The sequence below is a fragment of the Ursus americanus genome, chromosome 1 (assembly GCF_024610735.1).
Source record: "Ursus americanus isolate L20-20 chromosome 1, mUrsAme1.1.p, whole genome shotgun sequence".
NCBI lineage: Eukaryota > Metazoa > Chordata > Mammalia > Carnivora > Ursidae > Ursus > Ursus americanus.
This window is the reverse complement of record NC_142127.1, coordinates 8,493,873-8,509,336: the sequence shown is the minus strand read 5'-3', so window position 1 is coordinate 8,509,336 and position 15,464 is coordinate 8,493,873. Positions and strand designations below refer to the sequence as shown.

The following is a 15,464-nucleotide window of genomic DNA, read 5'->3' as shown; positions in this document are numbered from 1 at the left end:
TGTAACACTGTGTGTCAACCATACTTCAATTAAAAAAAAATAAACACACAAACAACCCTTAAAAAAAAAAAGGACACTGGAACTCAATACAGATTTTTCCAAAGAAGATCTACAAATGGCCAACAATCACATGTAAAAACGCTCAACAGTCATTAGGGAAATGCAAATCAAAACCATAATGACAACACTTCACACCCACTAGGATGACTATAATCAAAGAAACAGACAATAACAAGTATTGACTTAAATATGAATAAATTACAACTCTCATACATTGTCGGGGAGAATGTAAAATGGTGCAGCCACTTGGAAAATAAGGTGCCAGTTAGGCAAAGGTTAAACACTGAATTACCACATCAGCCAACAATTCCACTGTAAGGTACATACACAGGAGAAATGAAAACATCTCCACATAAAAACTTTCAAATATTCATGGTACCATTGTTCACAAGAATCAAAACATAGACACAACCCAAATGTCTGTCAACTGATGAGTGGATAAACATAAGGTGGTATATCTATACAACAGTGAACTATTATCAGCCATAAAAAGGAATGAAGTACTAATACATGTTACCCCATGGGTGAATCCTGAAAACATTATGCTAAATGAAAGAAGCCACACATAAAAAGCCATATGTTATATGACAGCATTTAGCAAATCCCTTGAGACAAAAGTAGGTTGTCGGGGACTGGGAGAAGGAAATTGGGGGCGCTAATGGTCAGAGGTATTCTTGAGGGTGATAAAAATATCCTAAAATTAGATAATTGCACACTTTTACACAATTATCAAATATATAAAAAAATTATACACTTCAAAAAAGTAAATTTTTGGTATAGACTTATCTCAATATTTAAAATATACTGATAATCCCCCCAAAATAATCCAACACGCACTTCTAATAAAAACTTAGATAAATAGGAATAGATAAGAACTACCTCCTCTTGCCAAAGAACATCTACAATTAACAACACACTTAGTTGTGAAAGATCTAAGACTAGGAACCAGGTAAGGAGGTCTACTCCCACCACTTATAACGTAGAGGAGGAAATTCTAGCCAGTGCAATAAGGCAAGAAAAAGAAATAAGAAGTATATAAATCTGAAAGACATAAAACTACTGCTATTTGCAGATGATTTGTCTATGTAGAAAATGCCAAGGAATCTACAAAAACTCCAAGAACAGAAAACTTCAGAAAGGTTACAGTCTACCAAACAAGCAGCAAACTGAAGACAGCAGAGGGTGGAGAGTTGAGAAGTAGAGCAGTCAGCGGTCTGACGGTCTGACATGCAGAGGAGTTCAAAAACTGGTTATACTGGGAGCCAGTGAACAAAAAAACCCCCAAAATTAGAGGAGGGTTTTATTATGTTCCGACTGGGGTTTCTCTATGCTATCTAAATAAATGTTCAATGACTCGAGCAAAGAAGGAAGCTAGGCAGTTTGCTTTTGACAGCTACTGAACATCTTACCAGTCTCTCAAAGTTACCATAAAAGGACTGAACTTATTTGGGTTAAGAATTCTAAAATCTTTATACATACCCTTTTAGGTGATTCTGTTTTGGTTCTAGCAATTAAAAAGTAATACTACATATAGACAGCAAAAAGCTGAAATTTTAAGGTCTCTAATAAGTCTTTAATTATGATTTCTTTACCATCTGCTATTTTTAACACAGATGCCTAAAAGAACCGTCTTCATTTTCAATCCTACCCCCTTACCATATATACACACATATATGGATATGCAGGGGCAATTTTACAACACATGGAGGTTTAGAATAACATGCTGTGCCACACCCAAAGCCACAGGATTTTAGTACTCTTGATTAAATCATGTGTGTCATGTTCATTAAAACTCATAGAGTATACAAACGCTCTCCTGGGCAAGGCCTCCAGCATGGGTGTGGTTCTTCTCCCCAGTGCCAGTATTACAATGAGATTCTGTTTCACAGTTATGATTTATAGCACAGGCTATAAAGCACAAACTCATTTTTCAGCCACCACCACTACCCCTTTACCTGGTACTTTCTGTCTTGATACCAACAAGTTTTAAACTAGGAAGCCACACAAACTAAACAAATACAAACAGAATTAAAAGCACATGTCTGGCAACTGGCTGAGAAGCCCTGCCCTTGTACACCACCAACTCCACTCATTACAGAAGCATAACTCCATGGCCAGAGTTCTGGTCCTAGCTCTACCATGGATCCAATGTAAAGCATATATAAAAGTATATATAAAAGTAGGGGGCGCCTGGCTGGCTCAGGCACTACAGTGTGTGACTCAATCTCAGGGTTGTAAGATCGAATCCCACATTGGGTACAGAGATTACTTAAAAATAAAATCTTAAAAAAAAAAGTAGGGGGCAATGTACAGAAGTTATGCCATGATAAAATTATATACAAATTATACAGTAACAGACAAATGAACTGTAAGCGAAAATGAAAAAATGAACACTGATTTACTGGTGATAGCAGAATTGTTGTGAATACTTTGCCCTTTTAATATTATATATGTACAAACATATGGAAGGAAGAGAAATAAGGGGGATTAATGAAAGCATGTTTACAACTCTTTAAGCATTCTATAAGAAACATACTATGCAAAGACAAATTCCTTACTGGTAATGATAGGTACACAGCAGAGTAGGACTTAAAAGACCTACATCCTGTTCCCTGCTCGCTATGTACTAGGAGTGACATTCCCCAAAGTGACAACCTTTTTTTTATGACTTTAAGATTTTCAAAATTCGACAGCTATGCTGTGATCTAAGATGCCTAGCAATTCAGAAATTGCTATGATGCAGTGAGGTATTCAAAAGTTAGAAAAAGTTCTTGGTAGCAACTGCTTTGTGAGGACTTCACTGATACAGACTTCTACATCAAATTCACTTGCCTTTTCTTTACCTTCTGGAATCACAAGAAATATCCACTTGTCCTCAATCATCATCGCAAAGTATAGTAAAAGGAATGTAAGTTCCAGAAACATTAAGTCACAATTCAAGTCTCAGTCATTATTTTGTTTATTTATTTGACAATATTCACTGCATACCTATGCCACATGCCAGGGACCTTTTGAGGCACTAAGGATAAAGAAGGGAATAAGACAACGTTCTTGCCCCCATGAATAAACAAATTATCTTGCAGTGATATGCAGTAAGAAATAACGTTAAACATAATGAAGGCACAGAGCTCCCTTAGGACATCAGATGTGCTATACTTGCTGGCCTTGGTAATGAAGTGTGTCTGTAGCCGAGGTCTGGATGGAATTGAGGAGGAGGGCCACAGAGACACCCAGGGGACAAATGTTTCAAGCAGAAAGAATCATAAGCGCAGAGGCCCTGAAGCAGGAGAAGCTTGGAATGTTCAAAATTAGCAACGAGGTCAATACGACTGGAGCCAAGAGAACTCTGGGGAAGAATATCAGATGACATCAGAATGGTGGTCAGCATCAGATCATGTGCAGCACCCGGTGGGCCATGGTGAGCCACTGAACTGCAGTCTCTACGTGATCGAAAACTTCTGGAGGATTCTGAACCGGCGATTAACATCACATCAATTACATCCTAAAAAGATTACTCTAGGGGTGCATTGCTGGCTCAGTCGACACAGCATGGGACTCAATCTCAGAGTCATGAGTTCAAGTTCCACATTGGGCATGGTGCCTACTTGAAAATTTTTTTAAAAGTTAAAAATAATAAAAATGAAAGGATTACTCTGATTGCTCTGTGAAAACCAGCCGTTAGGTGCTTGGGGAGAGCAACAGCAAGGACACTGGTCAGGAGGCCACCACAAGAGCAAAGGTAAAAGACTACAAGGACTTGCTCTAGGAGGAGAGGCAGCTACAGACAGAATGCCTGGGATTCCAAGCTCATGAGTTCAGTATGGGCTCCAAAAGAAAGTCAGCGACAACCCCACAGTTTCCGGCCTGGGAAAGGGGGTAAATGGCGGTAAGTCTTCAGACCTAGAAACTGTCCTCAAGATATCAAATTCAGCTGTTCAGAACTAGGGTAAGTATTACTGACCTAAAACTGAAAAGGCAAATATAGATCGATTGCTTTTTCTACTCACCATTTGCTGACTGTATCATGTTTCCAGATTTTTGGACTTCATCAAATTTTGTAAAAATGACATTCAACCTGTATGAAAAAAAAAATACAAGTATATATAGAAACTATTAACTATCACCGTTTACAATTATATTAAAATACTAATGTGAAGTTGAGTCACACCCCAAAAAGAAAAAAAAAATCAAGGATACAAACCCACCTAATAACAAAAACAGTAACAACATTAATAACACCCAACAATAATCGAGCACTTATTATACACCAAGCATTGACTTAGGGCAGTCTCTCTGAAAGATTTCAGTTAATCCTTACAAGAGCCATATACAAGATTATTATCATCCCCATTTTACAGATGAGGAACTCAAAACCAGATAACTTACTTAGGGTAACATGGTTGAGTGCAGGTGGAGATGGCAGCCCTAAGAGTAAGAATCCAGGGCCCATGCTTTCAGGCACTGTATTAAATGGACTGACTGCTCTACACAAAATGTATACATTATGAAAAGCCTATGTTTCTCCTCTTTCTGCCTAAGCACAGACTGGTGATTACTTAGGATAAAGATTTTCAAAATGCATTGCCATTACAATATAAAGGCTTTTCTGTGACTTACGGTTAATTAAAAAATGCTATAAAAATGTCTCTAGAAACAAACACTGTGACTAAATAATCTTTAACTGAAAAAAATCTACATGACATTTATTTTCTACTAATGGATCAATGTCACCTTGACATTGAAATTGAACCAAAACTCCTCAACCAGTCAAAATATTCCATCCTAGTGACAACAGTAATGAGAGAAAAATTGGGGGTAGGGCGGGGTAGAGGGGTGCTAATCTTGCCTGGTAGAAGTCAAGAAAAAACTAGGCTTTCCCAAGCAAAACACAGATACATCGGAAGAAATGTAAAGGCTGAGAGTCCAAAGCAATGTACTTCTGCATTCAAACCCATGCCATCCATTTCAGGGACCAGACTAGAAATTTTGGCACTTGCTTACAAACTGTCCTGTCATACAAGCTCTAATCAGTTCAAACATGTTTGTCTTTTCTTCGCAACTAGAATGGACTCTCCTTCAAGAGAGGGATGGGAACTATATACTTCTGGTGTTCTGTACACACCAAACGCTATGTCATACAGGAACACGCTACAACACCATGTGAATCTTGTTCTGCCCTCACTACGGAAATCAGGTACATTCTGGCCTCCATAGTTCATTCACTGAGTCCAGCACTGAGCTGGCCAGATGCTGAGTGTGTAAAGTTCTTAACTTCTAAAGCTTTTACTTCATTCTTTTCTACTTAGAATGTCACATTCTAAGTAACAGGGGAGCCAAAAGTACACATCAGCAAAGAGAGGTAAAATGAAGTGGATGAAGGAGTCTGACATACTATACTGCCTTTCCCCCCTTCCCGTTCCATGGCAGATATCAATCTTTTTTGCCCATCTTTCCATCTAAGCCCAGATGTAGCCTCAAAATCCTTCTCAAAGCCGCTCCAGGCAGCCACTACCAATTAATCCAAGTTGACACTGAATTACAAAAATCTTATTTGTCATCTCAGGACCAGATAGGAGTAAAACTCACTTTCAAATCCAGAGGTTGCTAAAGATCTGGAAAAATGCCTTAGAACCAATTTCTTATGATGTTTCCATCACCTTCCCTCTTAAAAGCACCAAAGATCTCCAGTGGCTTACAAAGCACATAAATAATATCACCACACAGGTTGCCAGGGCATGCCCTGACCAACTTACCACTTTATTGTGTCACAACTACACCCTCTGACGTGAGCATGCCTGCAAGTTTGCAAGTTAGGAACAAGGTATACCTCTCGCCTGGTTGTTCTAAAATTCGTGCGAGGGCAAGAATTTCATTCGTTGTCAGAAGAGTAGTCACCATTCTCAATGGCCACTGCAGAAGAGTCTGCGGACGCTCTCTCTGTGGAAATGTCTACTTACTGGGGCCACATCACCCACAACTACAACAAGCTACCCACAAGCTGGCCCAAACAACCAGGTATGAGAATGCTAAAAAGATTACTGTTTTTGGTACCTGCACTTTAATTCAGAATTCCCTCAGACAGGTGTGCCTCTCCCTCTACTTAAACTTCTGTCTCACTAGCTGCCTCATTCTCTGCTTGGCAGTTGTCTATACAGGGGCTCCTAAGGAGGTTACCACGTCAAGAGATTAGTAACCTGGCTTCAAGACAGTCTAACACCAACAAAGAATTCCTGAGGAATGACTTTTTGCCTTTAGCTCTTAACACAGCAATACAAACTGCCTCTCTGGGACCAACGAATTTGCATAAACCCGAAAGGGTGAGTTTTATACATTCAAAGACACTGAATATATAACTAATGATTACTCTCTGAACCCACTAACTTCTTTTTTCATTTTTTCATTTTAAATCTCTGGATCTCAAATTTAAATTACATTTCTTTAATACTTTGACAAACAACCAATACCATTTTCCCTTGGTTTTTCTGAACTCAAAATTTATATTCAACTCTTCGATCCGACCAGCATTTATTTTACTATAAGATCTAGACCTAATTATACCTTCCTAGAATATCTTATAAATTTAGAGGCACCTGGGTGGCTCAGATCATGATCTCAGGGTTGTGAAATGGAGCCCCATGTCAGGCTCCGTGCTGGGTGGGGAGTCTGCTCAAGATTCTCTCTCTCCTTCTCCCTTTGCCCCCCAACTTCCTGGCTCGCTTGTGCTTTCTCTCTCTCACTCACTCAAAATATAAATAAATAAGTAAATAAATAATTTTAATGATTAAAATAATTTCATAAAAGCAAATACCAGTATGCTCACAATCAACAAGCCCCATCCATACACTCAGAGCTTTTAATTGACTTTTTAGTCCACTACTCTTACATATGAGCAGATAACCAAGCAAAGATATGTGAGCAAAGCTTTTAAAGTGAAAGACACCAAGATGAACACACACTCCAAAATCACAACATACAGGAAAAAAAAAGGCAATGAGAAGTTTTTAAAATATGCCATTAGTACTTCCAAAGAGATAAAATACTGCAATTATAAAAGCTAAGAGGGAAGGAACCCTTCAAAATGACAGAATAAGGACCTCTAAAAATCTGCTCCTCCAAAGAAGAAAAGAAAACATTGGCAAAATCTGTCAAAATCCAGTTTTTCAGGCTCTGGAAATTAAATAAAGGCTTGCAACAGTTCACGGAGCATTTTTCAAGAAAAATGGCTAAATCTTGGTAAGGACAACAAGCTTTTCACGGTTTTGCTGCGCCTTATTTCCATCTCCAACTCACTAGCTAAAAATCAACAGCCTTGCAATCATGATATTTTGAAAACCAGCAGCCTTGAAGGCACTGGGAGGAGCTGAACAAGTTTGGAGTGCCATAAAAATCCCCATTCTAAGAGAACTGTAATTATTACACTTGTCTGGCATATCCCAGAATCCCCATTCGCAGGGTTTTATTTTACCTGATTCACAGCACACTCAGTGGGAGAGACTCTTCCCTGAAGCCATGACCAAAAAGAATCAGCAACAACTATTTAACATGGCAGCTGCCTGAGATGATAAAACCGGAGCAAAGACACTGACCAAAAAACTTCGAAAGAAAAACAGAGGATGATATATTCACAGGGAACTTGGAAAAAATCTGACATATTCCTGGGAATCTGGAAGGCTACCCATATGTGCAAGACTGTAAGAAAGTCTGAGGAAAGGCCTACGAAGACACTAACGTCTCATGTCTGGCTGACCTGGAGGCTCTGCACAAGCAGGCAATACACGGGAAGGCAGAGCTGTATTAACTGCCTGCCAGAACACTGAAAACATTCCTCAACATACTCAGACAGCCCTTCAGCAGAAGCTGCGAGATTCACTAGCTGAAGGCCTTCAAGGAAATCTCTAAGCATTAGCTGAACACTAAAGTTAACCAAGCAGAGACTTCAGTAGCCATAAATATAAAAAAAAAAGACTTGATGGAATTAGTTCAGGAAAATCACTTCGGCAAGAAGCAACAAAACAACCACCACCAACAAATCGAGAGAGAGCGAGAGAGAGCGAGCAAATGTGATTTCCAAAGTAGTCACAACAGATTATTGTAAATGACCTGCTTCAACTGGCCAAGTATAAAAAAATTATACACGTGAGAAACAAGAAAATATGGCCCAGACAGGGGAAAAATATTAGTCGACAGAAACTATCCTTAAAAATTAACAAGACAGAAACTAACTAACTAACTATCCTTAAAGGAAGCCCAGACATTGAACTTACTAGATGAATATCTGAAATCAACTATTATAAATATGTTGCAAGAACTGAAGGAAATTACTTCTAAGGAACTAAATGAAGGTATAAGAACGTGTCAACAAATAGAGAATATCAATGAACAGAAAACATTAAGAATCACAGAGAAATTCTAGAAATGAAAAGTACAAAAACTGAACTAAAAAATTCACTAGATGGGGTGTCTGGCTGGTTAGTCAGTAGAACATGCAACTCTTGATGTCTGGGTTGTGGGTTCAAGCTCCATGTTGGTACAGAGATTACCTAAAAAAAATAAAATCTTTTACAAAAAATAAACAAGAGGGGTCAACAACAAATTTTGCTGGGAGAAGAAAAAAGTTGTAAACTTGAAGATGAATCAATTGACAATACCCCGTCTGAGAAACAACAACAACAACAACAAAAAAACAACAGAAAAAAAAAAAAAAAGAACAGAGTCTAAGAGTTCATGTTCTTATAATACCAACATACCAACATATATATAATGGGAATACCAGAAGAAGAGGAGAAAGAAAAAAGGACAGATATATGGAGAAATAATGGCCAAAAACTTCACACATTTTATATAAAATTTTAATCTACATGCTCAAGAAGCTCAACAAACTTCAAATAGGATAAACTTAAAGAAATCCTAACCTAGACACAAGAGAAACAAACTGTTGGAAGAAAAGACAAAGAGAAAATATATTTTTTTTAAAGATTTTATTTATTTATTTATTTATTTGACAGAGAGAGAGAGAGACAGCCAGCGAGAGAGGGAACACAAGCAGGGGGAGTGGGAGAGGAAGAAGCAGGCTCCCAGCAGAGGAGCCTGATGTGGGGCTTGATCCCAGGACCCTGGGATCACACCCTGAGCTGAAGGCAGCCACTTAACGACTGAACCACCCAGGCCTCCGACAGAGAGAAAATCTCGACAGCAACAACAAACAAGCCAGGAAACAACAAATGTTGGCAAGGATGTGGAGAAAGGGGAATCTGCTTACACTCTTGGTGGGAATGCCAGCTGGTGCAGCCACTCTGGAAAACAGTATGGAGGTTCCTCAAGAAGTTAAAAATAGAACTACCCTATGACCCAGCAATTGCACTACAAGGTATTTACCCCAAAGATACAAATGTAGTGATCCAAAGGGGCACCTGCACTCCAATGTTTATAGCAGCAATGTCCACAATAACCAAATATGGAAAGACCCCAGATGCCTAATGACAAATGAATGGATAAAGAAGATGTGGTATATATACATATAAACAATGGAACATTACTCAGCCATCAGAAAGGATGAAATCTTACCATTTACATCGACGTGGATGGAACTGGAGGGTATTATGCTGAGCAAAATAAGTCAGTAAGTCAATCAGAGAAAAACAATTATCATATGGTTTCATTCATATGAGGAATATAAGAAACAGCTCAGAAGATCATAGGGGAAGGGAGGGAAAACAGAATGGGAAGAAATCCGAGAGGGAGACAAACCATGAGAGATTCTTAACTGTGGAAAAGAAACTAAGGGTTGCTGGAAGGGAGATGGGTGGGGGGATGGGGTAACTGGGTAATGGGCATTTAAGAGGGCACGTGATGTGATGAGCACTGGGTGTTATAGGCAACTGATGAATTACTGAACTCTACAACTGAAACTAATGATGTACTATAAGTTGACTAAATTTAAATTTAAAAAAAAGCAAGCAACAGAGAAGCCACTCATTATGTAAAAAAAAAAAATTCTCAATAAGATAAATAATTTCTCATTTAAAAAAAAAAAAAAAAACCAACAGTGGAGACCAGGTGGCAGTGGGATGACATATTCAGTCCCGAAATTTAAAATCTCAACCAAGTATACTTCAATATTTTGATAATAAACAAGCAAACACATACATATATAAAATAAAACATAAAAATCTCAATCAAGAATTCTACATCCAACAAAATTATCCTTCAAAAATGAAGCAGAGAATCTTCTCTGGACCAAAGATATTTCAGTCTTTACATGAAGTCATACTCCCAATACAATGAATTACAGACTCTGAGTGGAGGAAAAATAAAGGAGAATTTAAGACATTCCTAGATGAACAAAAAAATTAGACAAGTCCTTCAGTTTGAAATGAAAGAAGACCATACATTAGCCCCAATCCACATGACAGTATAAAAAACACTAGTAAAAGTAACTTCAAAGGTAAACATAGAACCTAGGTATATAAAACAGATACTATAAATGTATTTTGTTGTTGTTTTTAACTTTTTTCTTGTCCTACGTGACTTAAAAGGAAACTACATAAAGCAAGAAGTATAAAACTGGTGGGCTGTAATACATACAGATGTATAAATAAACACAGCAGAAGAAAGGAGGGGAGAAAACAACTATATAGAGGTAAGGTTTTAATACTAAAATTAATTAAGGGTAATAAATCTAACTAGGCTTCTATAAATTAAGATGTCTGTAATATATACAGATGTATAGATAAACAGCAGAAAAAAGGAGGGGAGAAAACTATATAGAAGTAAAGTTTTTAGGGGCGCCTGGGTGGCACAGCGGTTAAGCGTCTGCCTTCGGCTCAGGGCGTGATCCCGGCGTTATGGGATCGAGCCCCACATCAGGCTCCTCCACTATGAGCCTGCTTCTTCCTCTCCCACTCCCTCTGCTTGTGTTCCCTCTCTCGCTGGCTGTCTCTATCTCTGTTAAATAAATAAATAAATAAATCTTAAAAAAAAAAAAGGAAGTAAAGTTTTTAATACTGAAATTAATTAAGAGTAATAATTCTAACCAGGCTTCTATAAATTAAGATGTCAACTGAAATCCCCAGAGCAAACACTAAGAAAATAATTCCAAAAAAGTATAGTAAAAGAAACAAGAAGAAAATTTAAATGGTACACAAGAAAATATATATTTCATACAAAATAAGGCAGTAATGAAGAAGCAAGAGACAAAGAAGTTGTGACATAGAGAACACAAATAGCAAAAGAGCAGAAATGAAGTCTACCTTACCAGTACTACATTAAATATAAATGAATTAAGCACTCCAATGAAAAGGCAAAGATTATCAGAATGAAAAAAGAAACACCACCCAACTATATGTTACCTACAAGAGACTCACTTAAGATACAAAAACACAGGGGCACCTGGGTGGCACAGCAGTTAAGCGTCTGCCTTCGGCTCAGGGTGTGATCCCAGTGTTATGGGATCGGGCCCCACATCAGGTTCCTCTGCTATGAGCCTGCTTCTTCCTCTCCCACTCCCCCTGCTTGTGTTCCCTCTCTCGCTGGCTGTCTCTCTCTCTCTGTCAAATAAATAAATAAAATCTTTAAAAAAAAAAAAAGATACAAAAACACAGAGAAAGAAAGCAAAAAGAAAGAAAAACATATTCCATCAAACAGTGCTTGAAAGAGGTCTCGAAGGACTATACTATTATCAGGCAATACAGAGTTTAGGACAAAAATTGCTACCAGGGACAAAGAAGGACATTTTACAATGACAAAAGGGTCAATATATCAGGAAGACATCACATGCACCCCTAAACAGAGCCCCAAAACATATGAAGCAAAAAGTGGAAGAACTGGAGAAATAAATAATTCAGCAGTATTAATTGGAGACTTCAGTATCACACATTTCAATAACTAACAACAGAATACAGATACTTCTCAAGTGCACATGGAACATTCTCCTGGACAGAGCACATGCTAGGCCATAAAATGAGCCTAAAACAAATTTCAAAGAACTGATATCATAGAACAAAGAAATTATGAAATCTATGATCATAATAGGATAAAATCAGATATCAATGACAAATAGAAATGAGAAAGTCACAAATAATGTAAGAATTTAACAAAACGCCTTTTACGAAGATGGCGCCAAAGCCTAAGAAGGAAGCCCCTGACCCTCCCAAAGCCGAAGCCAAAGCAAAGGCTTTGAAGGCCAAGAAAGCGGTGCTGAAAGACATCCACAGCCACAAAAAAAAAGATTTGCACGTCACCTACATTCCGATGACCCAAGACTCTGCATCTCCGAAGGCAGCCCAAATATCCTCAAAAGAGCGCCCCCAGGAGAAACAAGCTTGATCACAATGCCATCATCAAATTCCCCCTGACTACTGAGCCAGCCATGAAGAAAACAGAAGACAACAACACACTTGTGCTCATTGTGGATGTCAAGGCCAACAACACCAGATCAAACAGGCTGTGAAGAACCTCTATGATATTGACGTGGCCAAGGTCAACACCTTGATCAGGCCTGATGGAGAAAAGAAGGCATATGTTCGACTGGCTCCCGACTATGATGCTTTGGATTTTGCCAACAAATTTGGGATCATCTAAACTGAGTCCAGCAGGCTAAATCTAAATATAAATTTTTTCACCATAAAAAAAAAAGAATTTAACAAAACGCTCCTAATAACAAAGAGATCGAAGATAAAAACAAATGGGAAATTTAAAAAATACTTTGAGATGAATAAAAATGAACACACAATGTACACAACACAGGATGCAGCTTCAGCAGTACTTATAAAGTAGTACTTGTATAGTACTATAAAAGAAATTTATAGGCAAAGATGTCTACATTAAAATAGAAGATACCAAATCAGTAACTTAATCTTCTGCTTTAAAAAACTGGGAAAGTAAACCAGCAAAAAGAAAATTATAATAAATATTAAAGCATAAATATATGAAATAGGAAATAGAAAAATAAAATCAACAAGCCAAAAGTTAGTTCCTTGGGGAAAAAAAAGTCAACAAATTTGACAAACCATTAATGTGACCAGAAAAAAAAAGAGAAGACTTGAATTACTGAACTTAGAAGATGAAAGAAGGCACATTACTAGCTCCCTTAGAATAAAAAGAACTACAAAAAAAACCCCACTATGAACTGTCAAACACTAGAACACTTAGAGAAAGTAGACAAATTCCTAGACTGACACAAACTACCAAAACTGATTCAAAAAGAGACAAAATCTGACTAGACCTATAACCAAGAGATTAGATTAGTAATCAAAACATATCCCTAAAGCAAAGCCCCAGACTACATGGCTTCACGTGTAGTAAATTCTAACAAATATTTAAAGAAGAATTAGCACCAATCATTCACAAAATCTCGTGAAATACAGATGAGAATGGAGGAAACTGGGAGGGGGGAAGCAGAGAGGAGAGAAAGAAAGGAACTCTGTACTTTCCAGCCAGTTTTTCTACATCTAAAAATACAAAAAATAAAGTCATTAATTAAAAAAAAAAAAGATATAATACCTTCTAAAACTGGAAAAAGGGGGAGGGAACATTTTCCAATTCATTCTATGGGGCAAATATAATAATAACACCAAAACCAGGAAAAAGACATCACAATAAAAGGTAAGTACAGACCAATATTCCTTATGCATCCAGCAGCATATAAAAAGAGTTATACACCATGACCAAGGGGAACTGATCCCAAGAATGCAAGGTTGGTTTAATATCTGAAAATCAATTAATGTAATACAATATATCAACAGAATAAAAACCACGGTCACATAATCATCTCAACAGATGCAGAAAAAGTACTTAACAAAATCCAACATTCTTTCATGATAAAAAACACTTGTCAAACTTCTTCAACCTCATAAAGTCATATACCAAAAAAAGCCACAGCTAACAACACTGAAAAACAAAGCTTTTCTCCTGAGATCAGGAACAGGGCAATGCTGTTCCCTCTCACCACCTCTATTCAATATTATACTGGAAGTTCTAGCCTGGGCTTTTAGGCAAGAAAGAAGAATAAAAGGCATTCACATTGGAAAAGAAAAAGTAAAGTATCTCTTTTAGCAGAGGCCATATTTTGTACACCATCTAGGGACTTCAGCAAGGTTGCCAAATTCAAGACCAGCATTTTAAAAATCAATTGTATTTCTATATATTAGCAACAAACCATCTACAATTGAAATTAAGAAAAAAATCTGCTTTTAATAGCATCAAAAGAATAAAATACGGAGGAATAAATTTAACAAAAAAGTGCAAGACTTGTCCACTGAAAACTACTAAGCAATTGTTTAAAGTCAATAAAGACATTCCATGTTGATGGATTGGTAGACTTAATGTTTTTAAGATGGCAATATTCCCCAAACTCAATATAAACTCAGTTCCTATCAAAATCCCAGAAATTTTTCCCAGAAATTGAAAAATGCACCCTAAAATTTGTATGGACATGCAAGACATCCAGAATAGCCAAAACAATCTTGAGAAGAAGAATAATCTTGGATTTCAAAACTTACTACAAAGCTATCAGTGAGGTACTAGTAGAAGGACAGGTATATAGATCAATGGAATAGATCTAAGAATACAAAAAGAAATCCTTACATTAATGATCAACTGATTTTCAACAAAGGTACATAAAATTTCTAAAAACGACAATGAGATACCCATTAGGATGGCTATTACCAAAAAATAAAACAAAACAAGAACACAAAATAACAACTGTTGGCACTGCTGGTAGGAATGCAAGATGGTACAACAGCTATGGAAAACAGTATGGTGGTTCCTCAAAAAATTAAACATAACAGTATATAATCCAACACATCCACTTCTGAAACCTAACGAAAAGAACTGAATGCAGGGAATGTAGAAGAGATCTGTATATTCATTTTCACAGCAGCATTAGTCACAACAGCCAAAAAGTGGAAGCAGTGTCCATCAACAGAGGAATGGATAAACAAAATGTGATATATACATACAGTGGAATTTTATTCAGCAATACAAAGGAATGACTCATGGTATAATATGGTAGAACTTTGAAAATATTGTAACTGAAAGAAGGCAGTCAAGAAAAAGTTACATTGTGCGTGATTTGCATGGTATGTCCCAAAACAGGCAAATCCATAGAAATAAAAAGTAGACTAGTGGTTGCCAGGGGTTAGGTAGAAGAAAGAAATAGTGACTGTTTATGGATACACGGATTCTTTTCGAATGTTCTAAAACTTGATAGCAGTGACAGCTACACAACTTTCTGAATATACTTAAAACAACCAAACTTTTCGGGGCGCCTGGGTGGCACAGCGGTTAAGCGTCTGCCTTCAGCTCAGGGTGTGATCCCAGCGTTATGGGATCGAGCTCCACATCAGGCTCCTCCGCTATGAGCCTGCTTCTTCCTCTCCCACTCCCCCTGCTTATGTTCCCTCTCT

The 15,464-nt window shown here is 37.5% G+C and overlaps 1 protein-coding gene across 24 annotated transcripts in view; it reads right to left on the bottom strand.

Moving 5' to 3' along the window:
- CLASP1 (cytoplasmic linker associated protein 1) overlaps positions 1–15,464 on the bottom strand; it is a 267,594-nt gene that overhangs the window by 151,909 nt on the left and 100,221 nt on the right. For all 24 annotated transcript variants that reach the window (XM_087854114.1, XM_087854590.1, XM_087854040.1 and 21 more), the window contains one exon: positions 4,068–4,135. In XM_087854114.1, coding sequence (XP_087710240.1) covers positions 4,068–4,135 — 68 coding nt within the window. The remainder of the gene's footprint in view (positions 1–4,067; positions 4,136–15,464) is intronic.